General features: G+C 43.9%; 1 protein-coding gene across 6 annotated transcripts in view; it reads left to right on the top strand.

The window, feature by feature from the left end:
- ptpn4a (protein tyrosine phosphatase non-receptor type 4a) overlaps positions 1-18,747 on the top strand; it is a 428,771-nt gene that overhangs the window by 391,011 nt on the left and 19,013 nt on the right. For 5 of the 6 annotated variants that reach the window (XM_038790048.1, XM_038790047.1, XM_038790049.1 and 2 more), the window contains 3 exons: positions 3,502-3,648; positions 11,123-11,251; positions 15,690-15,838. In XM_038790048.1, coding sequence (XP_038645976.1) covers positions 3,502-3,648; positions 11,123-11,251; positions 15,690-15,838 — 425 coding nt within the window. Of the gene's footprint in view, positions 1-3,501; positions 3,649-11,108; positions 11,252-15,689; positions 15,839-18,747 lie in introns of those variants that run through there. The other variant, XM_038790050.1, reaches the window with a different exon arrangement.

Raw genomic sequence — 18,747 nt, 5'->3', positions numbered from 1 at the left:
TTTTGTCCCCTTATTGAAGGAATGATGTATTCTCATTGGAGACAGTACAGAGGACGTTTACTAGGATGATTCCAGATATGGAGGGACTGCCATATGAGCAAAGATTGAACAGGTTGGGTCTGTACTCCTTGGAGTTCAGAAGAATGAGAGGTGATATGGGGGTTAGACAGAGTAAATGTTGGGAGAATGCTTCCACTCATGGGAGAGCATAGGACCAGAATGCATAGTCTCAGAATAAGGGGATTCTCTTGCAAAATGGAATTTAGAGTGGTAAATCTTTAGAATTCTTTACCGCAGAAGCTGTGTTAGTTCAGCCATGACCTTAAATAGTGGAAAGATAAATTGAACAGTGGGTAAAGAGGGAAAAGCTCACAACACACAGATGGATTTGGAGGGTTAGGATGAACACAAACTAGTGAATATTCTGAATGAGGACATTTTCCGGATACCCGCACAGGAAGGCTTGAGCAATATGTGGCTCCAAACCACAATGGCCAAAACAAAGTAATTGAATTAAGAATAAAGGAGATATAAGTCCGACTGGTTCTAAAAGGTCCAAAACAAAGTAATTCCCATCGATATAGAAGGAGATTTGGGTTACATTGATTATTGTCTGGAGTCACTGGACACAAGTGTGGTACATATAGACTGGAGACAAATTTGATTCAAACTAGTTGACAGTAAATTTAGGACTGTTATTAGGAAATAAATTTTAACACTAAATTCAACACACGGATAGATTTCCAGGAAGGGTGGTGCATAAAACCATAGAATCTTCTAAGCAATCTCAAAGGGAGTTTCTCAAAATAGAGAACTGTGACCAGTGGTGTCCCACAGGGATCCGTGCTGGGACCACTGTTGTTTGTGATATACATAAATGATTTGGACGAAGATACAGGTGATCTGATTAGCAAGTTTGCAGATGGCACTAAGATTGGTGGAGTAGCAGATAGTGAAGGGGACTGTCAGAGAATACAGCAGAATATAGATAGATTGGAGAGCTGGGCGGAGAAATGGCAGATGGAGTTCAATCTGGGCAAATGCGAGGCGATGCATTTTGGAAGATCCAATTCAAGAGCAAACTATACGATAAATGAAAAAGCCCTGGGGAAAATTGATGTACAGAGAGATCTGAGTGTTCAGGTCCATTGTACCCTGAAGGTGGCTGCGCAGGTCTATAGAGTGGTCAAGAAGGCATACGGCATGCTTTCCTTCATCGGAAGGGGTATTGAGGACAAGCGCTGGCAAGTCATGTTACAGTTGTATAAGACTTTGGTTCGGCCACATCTGGAATACTGCGTACAGTTCTGGTCGCCACGTTACCAAAAGGATGTGGATGCTTTGGTGAAGGTGCAGAGGAGATTCACCAGGATGTTGCTTGGTATGGAGGGCGCTAGCTATGAACAGAAGTTGAGTAATTTGGATTATTTACATTAGAAAGACGGAGGTTGAGGGGGGACCTCATTGAAGTATACAAAATCGTGAGAGGTATAGACAGGGTGGATAGCAAGAAGCTTTTTCCCAGAGTGGGGGACTCAATTACTAGGGGTTACGAGTTCAAGGTGAGAAGGGAAAGGTTTAAGGGAGATATGCGTGGAAAGTTCTTTACGCAGAGTGTGGTGGGTGCCTGGAACGTATTGCCGATGGAGGTGGTAGAGGCGGGCACGATAGCGTCATTTAAGTTGTATCTAGACAGGTACATGAATGGGCAGGGAGCAGAGGGATACAGATCCTTAGAAAATAGGTGACAGTTTTAGATAGAGGATCTGGATCGGCGCAGACTTGGAGGGCCAAAGGGCCAGTTCCTGTGCCGTAATTTTTCTTTGTTCTTTGTTCAATTGATTGCTGAAAGGGCCTCACTTTCCTATCTTTCTCGGTTGACACACTACAATCACATCCATGTGACCCTTAAGATTTTTGAAGCTTGTAGTGTATTGAGAGCTCATTCAGACAGAATGGGGAAATGCAGATAGCTTTTGTTTAATCAGCTATGCTTGTAATACGTTTATGCACAATGTCTAAATATTGTAAACAGATCTTGGGCTTATTCTTCTCTAATGTCCATCTGAGTTCAATTCTAAATTAAGTAAATAATTTTGTAATGATTGGATTTTTAAAGAAGCAAAATATTACTATATTTAACAGAGTAAATCATTCCAATAGGCTATGGAGTAAGCCTAAGCTTTGCATATATAATTTTGAAAATCATTATTGTGATTTTGGAACTCTCCGCCTCAGAAGGCAGTGCAGGCAGTGTGTTGAATATTTTTAAGGCAGATGTAGATAGATTCTTGTTAGGCAAGAAAATCAAAGGTTTTTGGCGATGATTGAGAATGTGGAATTTGAAAAACACAATCGGCCATGATCTTCGTGAATATCAGAGTTGGCTCGGAGGGCCAATTGGCCTACTTCTATTTCACCTATTTCACATGTATATATGAATGACAGTTCTAAATTATTGTTCTCACCATTTGCATTCTTGGCATTGTAGCTTCATAAATTTATCTGTTGCTCGAAAAGTTTTGAACTTTTCCTCAATGGTGCATTCTAAAGGTTTTCAGCTGAGTGGCTATCTTTTCAATAGCCATTTTTTCTGATATTGAAGAACCACTTCACAATAATATGAAACCTTATCTGGAGGACAGTTAGACAGAGGAGGTACAGTCCTAATAACCACCTAAGTTGTGTATCAATGAACAGGGATTATCTTGTTTTATAGATAAAATTATAGGTGCTCATCTTGCATCCACCTTGACATTTACCTTGTAATTTCTCAATCCCCTTGATAAATAGGTAGTAGTTTGGTGAATTTACAATATGGAAACACGGTTTCTCTGGCTTTCTGAAATTAAACCTTACAAATTTGTCCCTAGTGACTATTCATTGACTGTGTGACATCAAGTCCTTTGCATATACTAAAGCAGAGAATAGATTAAGTAGCGAGAACAGAAATAACTATTTGGGATAAAAGCAAATTACTGTGGCTGCTGGAATCTGAAACAAAAACTGGATAATCTGAGCAGGTCTGAGAGCATCTGTGGAGAGAGAAGGGAGCCTGCTGTGATTGTCCAGTATTTTCTGTTTTTTCTTTAATGAATATTTCCAATTAAGGGACAATTTAGCGTGGTCAGTCCGCCTATCCGGCACATCTTTGGGTTGTGGGGGCAAAACCCACGCCAACATGGGGAGAATGTGCAAACTCTACACGAACAGTGACACAGGGCCGGGATTGAACCTGGGACCTCGGCGCTGTGATGCAGCAGTGCTAACCACTGCGCAACCGTGCTGCCCCCTGTTTTTATAACCATTTGGGAAGCAGTCAAAACTTGTGTGACTTAGAGGTTACGCAGGCGCAGGGAAGTTATGGTTTTTACGCTTTTGTATCTTGACAATTAACAATTTTCAATTTAGGGTTATAAAATTACAAAATGAAGCTATCTTAAGGAAGGAGTGGTTGAAAAATTATAGTCAATTATAATCTTTTCCCTTTTAATTTTGCAGATGGAAATCCCTTCTTCCAGTATAATAAATCGGTACATTGCTTGTCAGGGGCCTTTACCCAACACTTGTTCAGATTTTTGGCAAATGACTTGGGAGCAAGGGTCCTCTCTAGTTGTCATGCTGACCACCCAAGTGGAGAGAGGCAGAGTAAGTAAAATACATAAGGATCATTCTTGCACTAAATGAAAGACATAACCTTCTGTCTCATATATGGGGAGACAGTTGCATAGTGGTAATGACAGTGGACTAGTAATCCAAAAGCCCAGGCTAATGCCCTGGGGATAAGGATTCATGACAGCTGTTGGGATTTAAAATCAATTAATAAATCTAAAATATGAAGCTCAATTATCGATTATTGTTGAGACTCTTCTGATTCACTGATGCCTTTTAGGGAAGGAAAACTGCCATCTTTATCCAGGCTGGCCTACATGTGACTCCAGATCCAAGACAATGTGATTGACTCTTGACTGCCTTCTGAATTAGCCGAACAAGGCACTATATAAAGGGAAATTGGGGTTGGGCAACAAATGCTGACTTTGCAGTGATGCTCATATCTCAAGAAATAATGTAGAAAAAAGTTAATTTTTTGATATGATTTCAAAAGGTTAATTTTGTCCTTGATGTCCATTAGAAGAATATGTTGAGATGAAGCAGGGTGGGAGGCAGTTCATGGTGGAATATAAATGACACCGAATAAAGGGCTTAGTTCTGTGCTGTAAAATTCTGTAATCCACCTCTGATAAATTTGTGATTATTTTCAGTGTTGCTCTTTTTAAAATGTGTTGAAGGAAAAATGTGTTCTAATTCAATTTGATGGATCATATCAGGACAGTAGATATTAAATATTGATTGTACATTGCCTTGTCTTTGTCCATAGTTTTGGTAGGAAGTCTTGTATTTTATTTCATCCTATTTGACCTCATTTTTATGTGTTTGTAATATAATTTGCCAGTGCAAATTTATGAATGTTGTATTTAAATTCGTCAGTGAACCAGTAGTTTAATTGTAGCTACTGTCACTGAAGTGACATCCAATTGATATCACATCTCAAGGGCTCAAATTTAATGGTGTTCTACTGCTCCCAGCAAACCAAAATTGAACATGATCTATAATAGTACTAGTTCTGAGGTTCATGTGATCGTACTTGGGAAGGGGGAAGAGAAGAAACCATTTCAACTACAGTTCACGTAGGAGTAATATTGAACTTTGCAGATGGTTACTGTCTCTTTAATCACTTTCATCAGTTTAACTTTTACCTTCACTAACATTGGAATATGATAATGTTCCTCAAAGTACATTTAAAGAGCATAATTTATGGTGCTGTCTGCTTCTATCCATGAAAAGCAACTTTAGCATATTGGAGCGACCAAACGGAACAGCACTGGTGGGTGTCTCCAAGGGGATTGGAGGCCCCAGCTGCATACCCTTTGGGCAGGATGGTGCCACCAAGGTGCCCAGGTGGCATTGCCACAAAAGTGGGCAACCTCCCATTTTCCCACACTTTATTGCAACTGTCAAATTTTTGCCCACTCACTTAAAATCATAACATTTACTGGGCAGAAGGAGGCCATTTTGCTCATCGAGTCTGCATGGGCCTTTGGAAGGCCGCAATAGCCCCGTTTTATACAGTGGGGAGCTCGATGCCATTTTTAAGTGCTGTCCTGGTCTCTGAGGCTCCAGAAATAATCCCTGACCCTCTTCTCTCCCCCCGCCCCCAACCCAGCCTGAACATGCCATGGGAGGGTCCCTACCCCCCCCCCCCCCCCCCCCCCCCCCCCCCCCCCCAAAAAAACACCCGCAAAGGGCACTCCCAGTCCGATTGTGTGCAAAACAAATGCCAGCTTGGTACCTTGGCAGTGCCCATGCCAGCTAGTAATGCCATCTGGGCACCTTAGCTGTGCCAGGCTGGCACACTGGTGGCAATGCCAGGAGGCATTGGAAGAGAATTACACGTGGCACCACCCTGCCCAAAGGGCATTCAGTTGGGGCGCCACCCACCAGTGCCTTTCCGTCTGGTTGCTCTAATATGCAGATTTGAAAAAAAGTGATCCCGCCCACAATGGACGGAATTCACATCCCGTGATATAAACGACGTTGCGAGCTGGGTTGTCCCCGGGAGAAGGGTCTCCCTGCTGTTGGTTATGCCACTGCGAGCTGACTTTCTGCTGCTTCGTGTCCATTGGATCATGTGCAAAACGTTATGGGGTACAGCAGAAAAAGTGTAGCTAAGGCCAAATTCAGATCAGAAATTATCTTTTTTGAAAGGAAGGATGGTCGTGAGAGGCCAAATGGCTTACTCCTGATTCTGTTTCTTTTAATCTTATAAACCCTCAAACCACTTGGCTTCAGTTCTGACTTGCACATCCCTGATTTTAAATGTGCCACCATTGGCACTTAGGGCCCGTGCTCTGTATTTCTTTCCCTCACCCTCCTCACCTTTCTCTCCTCCTTTAAGGCTCTACTTAAAACTTACCTCTTTGTACAAGCTTTGGGTCATTTACTCAAATATTTCTGTCATTCTATCAAATTTACAATTTTTACATTATTTGCAGGAGCATATTTTGGCAACAAATTAATTCAACATGCAGTACGAAATCAAAAAAGAAAGTGTACTCTATTCAATTCTTAAAATTATCTCAATGTCCACATTTTGTTCCAGTTACACAATAGATGACTGAAGGGGGAAAATGATATATCACTAACTTCAGTGCTTAGTTTTATACCCCTACCTTAATAATTTGATATCTGCTTATCCTAGTTATTCCCTCTTTTACATACAAACATTCCAGTTTCCTTCCAAATCACTTGCTTTACTGCATACCGACTTTTAGGTTTAGGTACCAGGATACCCAGATCCCCCTCAACCACAGAGTTCAACAATCTTTCTCCATTTAAATACAGTGGTTAGCACTGTTGCTTCACAGCACCAGGAACCCGGTTTGATTCCCGCTTGGATTACTGTCTGTACGGAGTCTGCACATTCTCCCCGTGTTTGCGTGGGTTTCCTCCGGGTACTCCAGTTTCCTCCCACAAGGCCCGAAAGACGTGCTGTTAGGTGAATTGGACATTCTGAATTCTTCCTCTGTGTACCCGAACAGGCGCCAGAATGTGGCGACTAGGGGATTTTCACAGTAACTTCATTGCAGTGTTAATGTAAGCCTACTTGTGACAATAATAAAGATTATTATTATATTGCTTTTCTATTGTTCATACCAAAGAGGGCAAGTTCCCATGTTTCCACATTGTACTCCATCTCCACTCACTGAACCATCTCTACCCCTTTGCAGACTCCTTTGTCCTCTTCTTAGCCTACTCTCCTATCCTCTGTGTTATCGGTAATTTTAGCAACCATCCATTCTGTCCCTTCATCTGAGTCATTGATATAGATTGAGGCCCCAGGACAGATGCCTGTGGCACTCCACTAGTTATAGCTTGCCAACTTGAAAAGTACCCATTTATCCCTACCCCCTCTACATGCTGTCAGTTATACAGCCCTCTATCCATGGCAATATGTTGCCTCCGACACCATTAGCTCTTATTCTGTAACCTTTGATGTGATGCCTAATCAAATGGCTTTTTTGGAAATCCGTGTACACCACATCTACACTCATAAGAAGGATCTATGCTCCGAAAGCTAGTGATTTCAAATAAACGTGTTGGACTTTAACCTGGTGTTGTAAGATTTCTTACTGTGCCAACCCAGTCCAACGCCAGTATCTCCATATCATGTTAATATAAGCCTACTTGTGACAATAATAAAGATTATAGATTATTACAGGTTCCCAATTATCCACATTTGTTACTTCCTCAAATAAGTCAAACTCAATTTGCTTTTCACAAAACCTCTGTCTGGTTGTATCAATATTTTCTAAATGCCCTTGTACTGATGTGTTGGGTAGGCTGGGTCTATGTCAGGGGTGGGCAAACTTTTCCGTGCAAGGGCCGCATTCAGAAATTCACAATTCACAAAGGGCCGCAAAGTATATTAAGTAAAATAATTACTTCACCCGGTTATGATTCTGGGCGCCTCATATAGAACATAGAACAGTACAGCACAGAACAGGCCCTTCGGCCCTCCACCTTGTGCCAAGCAATGATCACCCTACTCAAGTCAACGTATCCACCCTATACCAGTAAGTAACCCAACAGCCCCCCCACCCATTAACCTTTTAAAAAAAAAAAAAAAAAAAAAAATTTTTTTTAAAATTTTTTTTTTTTTTTTAAATGACTTGGAGGGCCGCAGAAATACCTTTGGCGGGCCGCATGCGGCCCGCGGGCCGTAGTTTGCCCACCCCTGGTCTATGTGGACTGCGTTTGATGCAGTGTAGCGAGAGACAGACTGCCAACACTTAATGAGATGCAACACGATTTTATTTAACATCCAACTATTTTACATGTTTAAATGTGGGTTGACACTATGCTGACTTGACTGGAGACCTGATGCTAGCCTGACCAGATTAACTGACTACCACATGGTGTTTGCACTGGCTAATGCTCACGAGCTCTGACTGTCTCAGAGGCTGGAACCCGAGACAGCGGGAAAACTAGTGCCCTCTGGCTTTATAGTGGTCGTGTCCTGTCTGGTGATTGGCTGCTGTGTTCTGTGTGCTTACTGGTCATCCTGTGTGTCAATCACTGCCTGTCTGCACTCCATTATATACATGGATGTATATTATGACATGTACAACCTTAATAGATTCTAGCATTTTCCCTATGACAGATGTTAGACTTGCAGTATGCTGCTTTCTGCCTCTCTCTTCTCTTGAATAGAGGAGTTGCATCTGCTTTTTTTTCTAACCTGATGGTACCTTTATACATTGAATATCTTTTTTTTAAAATAATTTTTATTGAGATTTTCACAAAATATCAAAAACAGAAAATATCAACAAGAAAACAGTATTAACAACAAAAAAGAAAAAAAAAACCAAAACCAAACCCCCCCCCCAGTAACTATAAAAAGAGGAAATAGATTAGCACCCGGCATATTCAACAAACACATGTACACATTTCTCCCCTCCACCGAAACAACCCCCTCCCTTCTCCCCCCCCCCCCCCCCCTTCTCCCCCCCCCCCCCCCCCCTTCTCCCCCCCCCCCCAATTTTCCTACCGTTCTGCCAGGAAGTCAAGGAAAGGCTGCCACCGCCTTAAAAAAACCCTGTACTGATCCCCTCAGGGCAAATTTCACCTTCTCCAATTTGATGAACCCCGCCATATCATTGATCCAAGCCTCCACGCTTGGGGGCCTCGCATCCTTCCACTGAAGCAAAATCCTCCGCCGGGCTACTAGGGACGCAAAGGCCAGAACACCGGCCTCTTTCGCCTCCTGCACTCCCGGCTCCACTGCTACCCCAAATGTCGCGAGCCCACAGCCTGGCTCGACCCTGGATCTTACCACCCTCGACACCGTGTTTGCTACCCCCTTCCAAAATACCCCCAGCGCTGGGCATGCCCAGAACATATGGACATGGTTCGCTGGGCTCCCCGAGCACCTAGCACACCTGTCTACGCCCCCGAAGAACCTGCTCATCCTCGTCCCGGTCATATGAGCCCTATGTAGCACCTTGAACTGTATGAGGCTAAGCCTCGCACAAGAAGAGGAGGAATTCACCCTTTCCTGGGCATCCACCCATGTCCCCTCCTCAATCTCCTCACCCAGCTCCTCTTCCCATTTACCCTTCAGCTCCTCCACCGAGGCCTCATCTACCTCCTGCATTACATGGTAACGTCCGAAATCCTCCCTCCTCCAACCCACACCCCCGAGAACACCCTGTCCCGTACCCCACATGGGAGCAACAGAGGGAACCACTCCACTTGCCGCCTGGCAAACGCCCTAACCTGCATGTACCTAAACATGTTCCCCAGGGGGGAGCCCAAACTTCCCCTCTAACTCACCCAAGCTCGCAAACCTCCCATCTACAAATAGGTCCCCCAACCTCCTAAAGCTACCCTGTGCCAGCTAAGAAACCCGGCATCAATGCTCCCTGGAACAAACCGGTGGTTCCCCCGTATCGGGGACTCCGTCGAGCCCCCCACCTTCCCCCTTATGCAGTCTCCATTGCCCCCAAATTTTGAGGGTAGCCGCCACCAACGGGCTCGTGGTATACCTCGTTGGAGGGAGCAGCAACGGCGCCGTTACCAATGCCTCCAGTCTTGTGTCCACACAGGACGCCATTTCCATCTTCTTCCATGCTGCCCCTTCCCTGTCCATTACCCACTTACGCACCATCGCTGCGTTGGCAGCCCAATAGTACCCACAGAGGTTGGGCAGCACCAGCCCCCCCCTATCCGTGCCCCGCTCCAGGAACACCCTTCTCACCCTCGGAGTCCCATGCGCCCATACAAATCCCGTAATACTCCTGTTGACCCTCCTAAAAAAAAAAAAAAGGCCTTCGGGATAAGGATGGGGAGGCACTGGAACAGGAATAAAAACCTCAGGAGCACCGTCATCTTGACTGACTGCACCCTGCCCGCCAGCGACAGCGGTAACATGTCCCATCTTTTAAACTCCTCCTCCATTTTCTCCACCAGCCTTGAGGTTAAGTTTGTGTAGGGCCCCCCAGCTCCTAGCCACCTGGACTCCCAGGTACCTAAAGCTCCTCCCTGCCCTTTTCAGTGGGAGCCTACCAATCCCCTCCTCCTGATCCCCCGGATGCACGACGAACAACTCACTCTTACCCAGGTTGAGCTTGTACCCTGAAAAGGCCCCAAATTCCCTGAGAATCTTCATCACCTCCGGCATTCCCCCCACTGGGTCCGCCACATATAGCAACAAGTAATCTGCGTAAAGTGACACTCGGTGCTCCTCCCCACCCCGCATCAGACCCCTCCAATTCCCCGACTCCCTCAACGCCATGGCCAGGGGCTCAATTGCCAACGCAAAGAGCAAGGGGGACAGGGGACACCCCTGTCTCGTCCCCCGTTGCAACCGAAAGTATTCCGATCTCCTCCTATTCGTGGCTACGCTCGCCATCGGGGCCTCGTATAACATGCATTGAATATCTCAGCAGTCACTTCAAGACCGAGGATGCAGGCCATCTAGTCTTGGGGACTTGTCGACTTTTAGTTCTAATGGTTTTCTCATCGCCATTTTCTTGGCGTTTATAATTCTCTAGTTCCTCCCTTCATTTCGCCTCTTGATTTACAAGTATTTTGGGGATGTTATTTGTGTCTTCTATGAAATATCTGTTCAATATTTCAGCCACTTCCATATTTACCATTAATTCCCCAGACTCTCGCCTGAGGTCCAACACTCCCTAATTACTCACTTTTTAAATATTTGTAGAAACTCTTACTATCTATTTTTAGATTTCTAATGAGTTTTCTCATTTTAAAATATTTCTGGGTAAATGCATACAATAAGCAAGAATTTTGTGATTGCATTTGAATAAGTCCACACTGTTCTTGGTCATGCAGTTAGTTCAATACTTTGTAAATCCTTCCCTACTTTGGTGCACCTCTGTAGCAAGTACTGAAAATATTTAAAAGTTGAATGGTTAGCAGTTTGTGTTTATTGTACATGGGATTCCTGACTTGGGCAGTTTTGTACAGTGAGTTGAGTTTGGAAAGCAGGTTTCTTTAACAAATTAAATTACATTTACATGGTTTAGCTTTCTTTACTTAGGTCAAGTGTCATCAGTATTGGCCTGAACCTTCTGAAAATGCATCGTACGGGAATTTTGAAATTGGTTGCCACTCAGAAGAGGGAAATCCTGCATATGTCTTCAGAGAATTGACTTTAACGAATTTAGAGGTAAGTTAAGTGCACTGAGAAAGATGACTTGGATTGGATTGGATTTGTTTATTGACACATGTACCAAGGTACAGTGCAAAGTAATTAATCTTTATTGTCACAAGTAGGCTTACATTCGGGAGAACGTGCAGACTCCACACAGACAGTGACCCAAGTCAGGAATCTAACCTGGGACCCTGGCGCTGTGAAGCAACAGTGCTAACCACTGCGCTACCGTGCCGCAAACAGATAATTTAGTACATGAAAAGAAAACAAATAAGGCAACACAAGGTACATGATCTGCAAGCACACCTGTAGCTCTTCAGTCTCCAGCACCTGCGCACCACCTGGCCATGCAGGCCTGTTTTATTTGTACTGTATGTTGCTCTGCTCCGATTGCTGATGGCAGAATATTTGCTAATAGTGGGATTGGGAATTTAGATGCTACAAGCCGGAGCATGGTTAAACTTGTATGAACATTTTTACCTGCCTCTGTGTCTCTAATATGGATTAAATACCTTAATAACAAATACTTTTGTTTTCTCAAGCCGTGCATAATGACATGTTGCTTGTCGTAGAATAGGCAGAAATTGTAAAACATATCATAAGAAATCAATCTTGTTGTGAGCTGCAGAATCCAGTAACAGAATTTTGCTTCAATGGTGTCAGTTGGAATCTCAGCACAACTCATACAGGAAGTTCTTAATGAGCCATGTTTATTGTCTTCCATAATAATAAATTTTATTTAAATCTATAATAATAATCGCTTATTGTCACAAGTAGGTTTCAATGAAGCTACTGTGAAATGCTCCTAGTCGCCACATTCCGGCGCCTGTTCGGGAAGGCTGGAACGGGAATTGAACCCGCGCTGCTGGTCATGTTCTGCCAGCCAGCTGTCTTAGCCCACTGTGCTAAACCAGCCCCCAAACCAGGAATTTAAATTAGTTCATCCATTGATTAGTGATTTTAAATTAGTTCATCCATTGATTAGCTAAATTATATGGATCAGGAAGATCCTGGGTTCAATCCGTGGCTTATGCTGTCAGCTGATCTTGACAGGGAACTGCAACCAACTGATTTTCTTATTCAGGGCACTACAGTTGACCAGCGTCACTTCAGAAAAGGCAAACTAACTGGTTCCTAATCATGATTGCTATTTGATAAATGGGGGGACAAACTGGGGGACAGAACTGGGCTGGGGACTCTGGAGCGAAGCACTGAGCAAACCAACTCCTCCACCTCCATCGCAAGGCTCAGCCTCGTGCAGCTCAAAGTGGTGCACAGAGCACACCTAACCAGAACCCGAATGAGCAGGTTCTTCCCGAAAGTAGAGGACAAATGTGAACGTTGCCAGAGAGGCCCGGCCAACCACACCCACATGGTTGTGAGCCTGCCCCATGCTTGTTGGAGCTCTGGACAGCCTTTTCAGAGGCAATGTCCAAGGTTGTGGGGGTGAGGGTGGAGCCGTGACCAAAAGTGGCAATCTTTGGGGTTTCAGAACAACTAGAGCCATATATGGGAAAGAGGGTCGAAGCTCTAGCTTTTGCTTCCCTAATCGCACACCAGAGAGTCCTACTCGGCTGGCGATCATCAGCACCACCCACCAGTTGCAGACTGGCTAACAGACCTGGCAGAATTTCTCCACTTGGAGAAGATCAAATTCACCATCCGAGAGGTCGGAGGAAGGCTTCCTTAAAGCATGGGAGCAATTTGTCAGCCTGTCCCAGGACCTCTTTGAGGCCAACAATAAAGAGGAAGAAAACATTTAAACAAAAGATTAGAGGAAGACTGATCGGAATACGCAACCCAGGGGGTTGGTGGCGGAGCGGGAGGGGAAGAATGGGAACAAGGGGGTGCACCCACCCCCCAGCGAACAGGGAGGACACCAAGGGAGGGCTGGGGGTGGGTGGAAAGGATAGCACGTCGAGACACTCGGTGATAAAATGTAAATAGGTTAAAAATAATCTGATGTACTGTACAATAATGTACACTAAATGCAACTGTATATAAAATCGAAAATGTCAATAAAGATATTTCCAACAAAATATGATTGCTATCTGATACCCAGTGACAGAAGTATAGATATGTAGAGATTCATTGAGGAGTGATTGAACTGATGCCTCTTGCCTGAAGTGGGGTGGGTCACCAGTACCTATTGAGATGTTCACCGACAAGGAGTCAGCCTCGCCCCCTTGACTGAATGTGCAGGTGGGTTTGGGGGAGAAAATTAGTACAAATATGAAGACATCTCTTTGCATGAATTACCTAGCAGGTCTTGTAAATTGATAGTAGCAAATTTTGACAAAATATCCAGGACAGAGAAAATAGGAGCAGGAGTAGGCCCTTCAGCCCCTCAAGCCTGCTCCAGTATTCAACTATATTATGGCTGATCTTCTATCTCAGTCGGCATTTTCCAGCACTCTCCCCATATCACTTGATGCCTTTAAATCTAGAAATCTATCATAGAATTTACACTGCAGAAGGAGGCCATTCGGCTCATCGAGTCTGCTCTGGCCCTTGGAAAGGGCACCTTATTAAAGTCCACACTTCCACCCTATCCCCGTAACATAATAACCCTACCTATCCTTTTGGGCACTTAAGGGTAAATTTAGCATGGGTCATCTTCCTAACCTGCATATTTTGGACGGTGGGGGGAAACTGGAGCAACCGGAGGAAGCCCATGCAGACATGGAGAGAAAGTGCAAACTCCACGCAGACACTCACCCGAGGCCGGAATTGAACCCAGATCCTTGGAGCTGTGAGGCAGCAGTGCTAACCACTGTGCCACCATACCGCCCCGTGTAACCCCAGTGCAACTGTGATTCTTCAGGGAAATGATAACAGCAGGAGCGCAAAATGCTTGGTTGACTCTTCGTCAATTTCTCCAAGGTAAACTGAGGAAGCTCTGCTCAACAATCCTAAAGTGCAAAACTCCAAGACTAGGATTCAAAGTCTCCTAGACCAGAGTGGTGAAGAAGCTTATGAACTACGAAATACACTTTCAGCAAGATTCTAATTGACTCGAGAATAACGCATCTATCCACCCAAAAGTAGGAATCCTGTGGCGAGGAGCTTAACGTCTGACTCCCCAAATCCTGCCCACAATCTACAAGGCACAAATCAGGACTGCGATGGAATACTCTCTCTTTGCCTGGATGAGTGCAGCTCCAACAACACTCGAGATGCTTAATACCATCCAGGACAAAGCAGCTGCTTGCTTGGAAACCCATCCACAAACATTCACTCCCTCCACCACCGCTGCAACAATGTGTGCCATCTACAAGATGCATCGCAGGAGCCCACCAATGCTCCTTAGACATCACCTTCCAAACCCCTGACCTCCTAACATTTAGAGGACAATGGCAGCAGATACATGGGAACACCACCATCTGAAACTTTCCCTCTCCGCTGCTCAGCAAGGAAATATATCAATATTCCTTCGCTGTCATTGGGTCAAATCCTGAAACTCCGTACCTCCCAGCAGCACTCTGGCTGTACCTGCGCATATGACTGCAGCAGTTCAAGAAGGCAGTTCAGCTGCACCTTTTCAGGAGCAATTAGGGGAAGGCAATAAAAACTGGCCGAGCCAGCGAAATCCGCATGCCTTGAACAATTTTTTTTTAAATTAGGAACTCAATCCCTGAACATAATCTTTAAAATTGAGGTAAATTGATGCAGATTGAATGAACTACCAGCCATTTGCAGTACACAGTACTACCCGTAGCAACACTACTACCAAGAAAGCACAATAGCGCCTATACTTTCTCAAGAAACTAAGGAAATTTGGCATGTCCCACATTGACTCTTACCAACTTTTACAGGTGCACCATAGAAAGCATCCCATCTGGCTGCATCGCAGCCTGGTACGGCAACTGCTCGGCCCAAGACAGTAAGAAACTGCAGAGAGTCGTGAACACCACCCAGTCCATCACACAAACCCGCCTCCCATCTATCGACACTGTCTACACCTCCCACTGCCTTGGGAAAATGGGCAGCATAATCAAAGGCCCCTCCCACCCGGCTTGTAATCTCTTCCAGCTTTTTCCATCGGGCAGGAGATACAAAAGTCTGAATACACATACTAACAGATTAAAATTAGGGTTAAAAAACAGCTTCTTCCCCGCTGTTACCAGACTCCTAAACAACCCTCTTATGGACTGAACTGATCTCTTCACACACCTTCTCTACTGAGTAGTACTACACTCCTATATGCTTCACCTGATGCCTGTGTCTATATATTTACATTCTATGTTTGCCCTATGTATTTTCTTTTCATGTATGGAATGATCTGTCTGAACTGTACGCAGAACAATACTTTTCATTGTACCTGGGTACGTGACAGTAAACAAATCCAATCCAGTACTTAGCCTGGTGCAACACGAGGTTTATTTTAAAGTGATCTTAAACTAGAGGCATATATCTGATTTGGCTGTTAATGTAATCTTTTGCAACTTCGCAGAAAAATGAGAGCCGTCCACTCACCCAGATCCAATATGTTGCATGGCCTGACCATGGTGTTCCTGATGATTCGAGTGATTTCCTGAAGTTTGTATTGCTTGTTCGAGAAACGCGAGTTGGCAAAGATGAACCAGTTGTTGTACACTGCAGGTAACCATAGTTTAGCAATTTACAAACTTTCAAAACTTAACCACAAGTAGTCAGAACCTGAGAAACTGGATCCGTGCCAGAGGGGAAACTTGCACTTTTTTTTATCTCATTAATTTTTCTACTGTTTAGAATTTTTAAATGTAGGCTGCATAAAATTGCTTGGTAAATAAGACCCTGAAGCATATTAGATTTTAGCACTTTTTTATGTTCCAATTTATGACAGTGATTTATCATTCATAACACACATTTATTTAAATGCTGTAGAGTTTTGCCCTATGGAAAATGTTTGTTGTCCACTGTTATGCATCATGCTGGTGAGAGGAAAAATGGTTATCCAAATTTTCTACACTAATAATAACCATTAATTTTTTGTTTTATTTGTTCATGGGACATGGGTGTTGCCAGCATTTATTGCCCATCCCTAATTGCCCCTGAGGGGGCAGTTAAGAGTCAATCACATTGCTGAGGGTCTGGAGTCGCATGTAGACCAGACCAGGTAAGGATGACCGATTTCCTTCCGTAAAGAACATCCTGCAGTGGCGGGATCTGAACCTGGGTCCCCAGAGCATTACTCTGGGTCTCTGGTTTACTAGTCCAGTGACAACACCATTATGCCGCCACCATCTCCCCTGTTGCATAATATTTGCAGTACAGAAACAGGCCATCTGGCCCAACAGGTCAGAGTTCATTCTCAACATGAGCTCAAACCTTTTCTAATTAATTTTTTTTTTTGTTGAGAATTTGCAACAGAGAAGGTCCCTCATCTAATATGAAACTTGAGTTATACTAATGAGGGGAATCCCATCTTTGCTTACAAGTCTATGTTGAGAGAGCCATATCCTCCACTGTCAACACCTTGGGGGGGTTACCATTTACCAGAAACTGAACTAGACCAGTCACATAAATACTAGACCAGGTCAGAGGCTGGGAATTCTGCGAAGAGTAATTAACCTCCTGACTCCCCAGTGTACAAGTCAGAAGTGTGAAGGTATATCTGATTTCCCTAGATGAGTGCAGCTCCAACAACACTCCAGAGTCTTGACACCAGACGGAACAAAGCAGTCTGATTGGCACCGCATCTACCGCCTTAAACATTCACTCCCTTCACAACCTATGCACAGTGTTAGCAGTGTATTTCATCTTCACCAAGCACTTCAGCAGCACCTTTCAAACCCATGACCTCTATCATGTAGAAAGACAAGGGATGCAGCTGTATGAAGTGCTAAATTTCCCTTAACTCCTAAAAATGTGCAGGTTAGGTGGAGTTACGGGGACAGGGCTGGGGAGTAGGCCTAAATAGGGACCTCTTTCGGTTTGCCAGTGCAGACTCGATAGGCTGAATGGCCGCCTCCTGCACTGTAGAGATTCTATGATCTATGACCTCTACCTGCAAGTGCCCCACCAAGTTTCACTCCATCCACTTTTGGAATTATTATTTCACAGTTCCTTCACTATCACCTGGTCATAATCCTTGAACTCCCTTTCCAACACTGTGGGTGTTCCTACATCATGTGGACTGCAGTAGTTCAAGAGGACAGCACACTATAACCTTCCTGAGGGCAATTAAGGATGGGCAATCAATTTGTTCGCACAATCAAAATTTTAACGATCCATTTTGTTCAATTTGTTCATGTATTATTTTATTATAGGCAGAGACTATTGTTTAAAATTTCTATACAACACAATGTAAATAATTGCGGACTAAAAGAAGCTGCAGGGGGGTTTGAGAATAGACACAATGACCAAAAATGTGGCAAATGAAATTCTGTATCAATAAATGTGGGATGATGCAATTTATTTTTTTTAAAGCAATGATTATACTTTGGATTAACGAGGTGAACATGTGATTTGTGGGTTCAAGTTCGGAACGTCAAATGGGTAGACTATAAAAAGCAAGTGAAATGTAAGATTTGTAATGGTTATAAGAATATAAGAAGTAGGATGGTGGCGCCATGGTTAGCACTGCTGCCTCACTGCACTGAGGACCCGGGTTCGATCCCGGCTCCAGGTCACTGTCCGTGTGGAGTTCGCACATTCTCCCCATGTCTGCGTGGGTCTTACCCCCACAACACAAAGATATGTGGGGTTGGTGGATTGGCCAGGCTAACTTGCCCTTTAATTGGAGAAAAAAAGAATTGGGCACTCTAAATTTATTTTAAAAAATAAGATTTTGTTTTCAAGATAAAGATAGTTTTTTGTAGAATCAAGGAATAAAGGGTTATGGTGTTCTGGCGGGAAAGTGGAGCTGTTTAAGAATATCTGTTTAAGAATATAAGTAGAAGAAACTGATGAAAGCCACTTGGCCCTTTGAGCTCGCTTTGCCATTCAACAAGATTGTACCTGATCATCTACCTCATTTCTACCTTTCCATACATTTCCCATGTCTCTCAGTAACTCAATAATCTATTGACCTCTATTTTGAAGATGTTCAACAATTGAGTGCCCACAGCTCTCTGGGGTAGAGAATTCCAAAAATTTATAACCTTTTGAGTGAAGAAATGTCTCCGCGTCTCTGGTCTAATTGTAAAGGCACATCTAAACAAAACCATTGAGTACCTTGTGCAGCTTTTGACTCTACCAAAGGAATAATAAACTAGTAGATGGGTTTGTAGTGCAAATTCATTAAGGGTATGAGGAAATAAAATAGTATGAGGAAATAAAATTTCGAAAAATTAAGGTCAAAAATGCTTGAAATGCTCAGCAGGTCTATGGAGGCAAGTTAATATTTCAGGCCGCTGGCCTTTCAAAAGAGCAATTCTGATGAAAGGTCACAGACCTGAAACCATGGGCTGGATTCTCCACCGGCGGGATGCTCCATGTTGCCAGCAGGCTGGGGGTTTCCCAACGGCGTGGGGCTGCCCCAGAATGGGAAACCCCATTGACTAACAGGCATAACGGAGCATCCCGCC

The sequence above is a fragment of the Scyliorhinus canicula genome, chromosome 2, assembly GCF_902713615.1.
Source record: "Scyliorhinus canicula chromosome 2, sScyCan1.1, whole genome shotgun sequence".
Classification (NCBI taxonomy): domain Eukaryota; kingdom Metazoa; phylum Chordata; class Chondrichthyes; order Carcharhiniformes; family Scyliorhinidae; genus Scyliorhinus; species Scyliorhinus canicula.
This window is presented reverse-complemented; position numbering and strand designations above follow the sequence as displayed.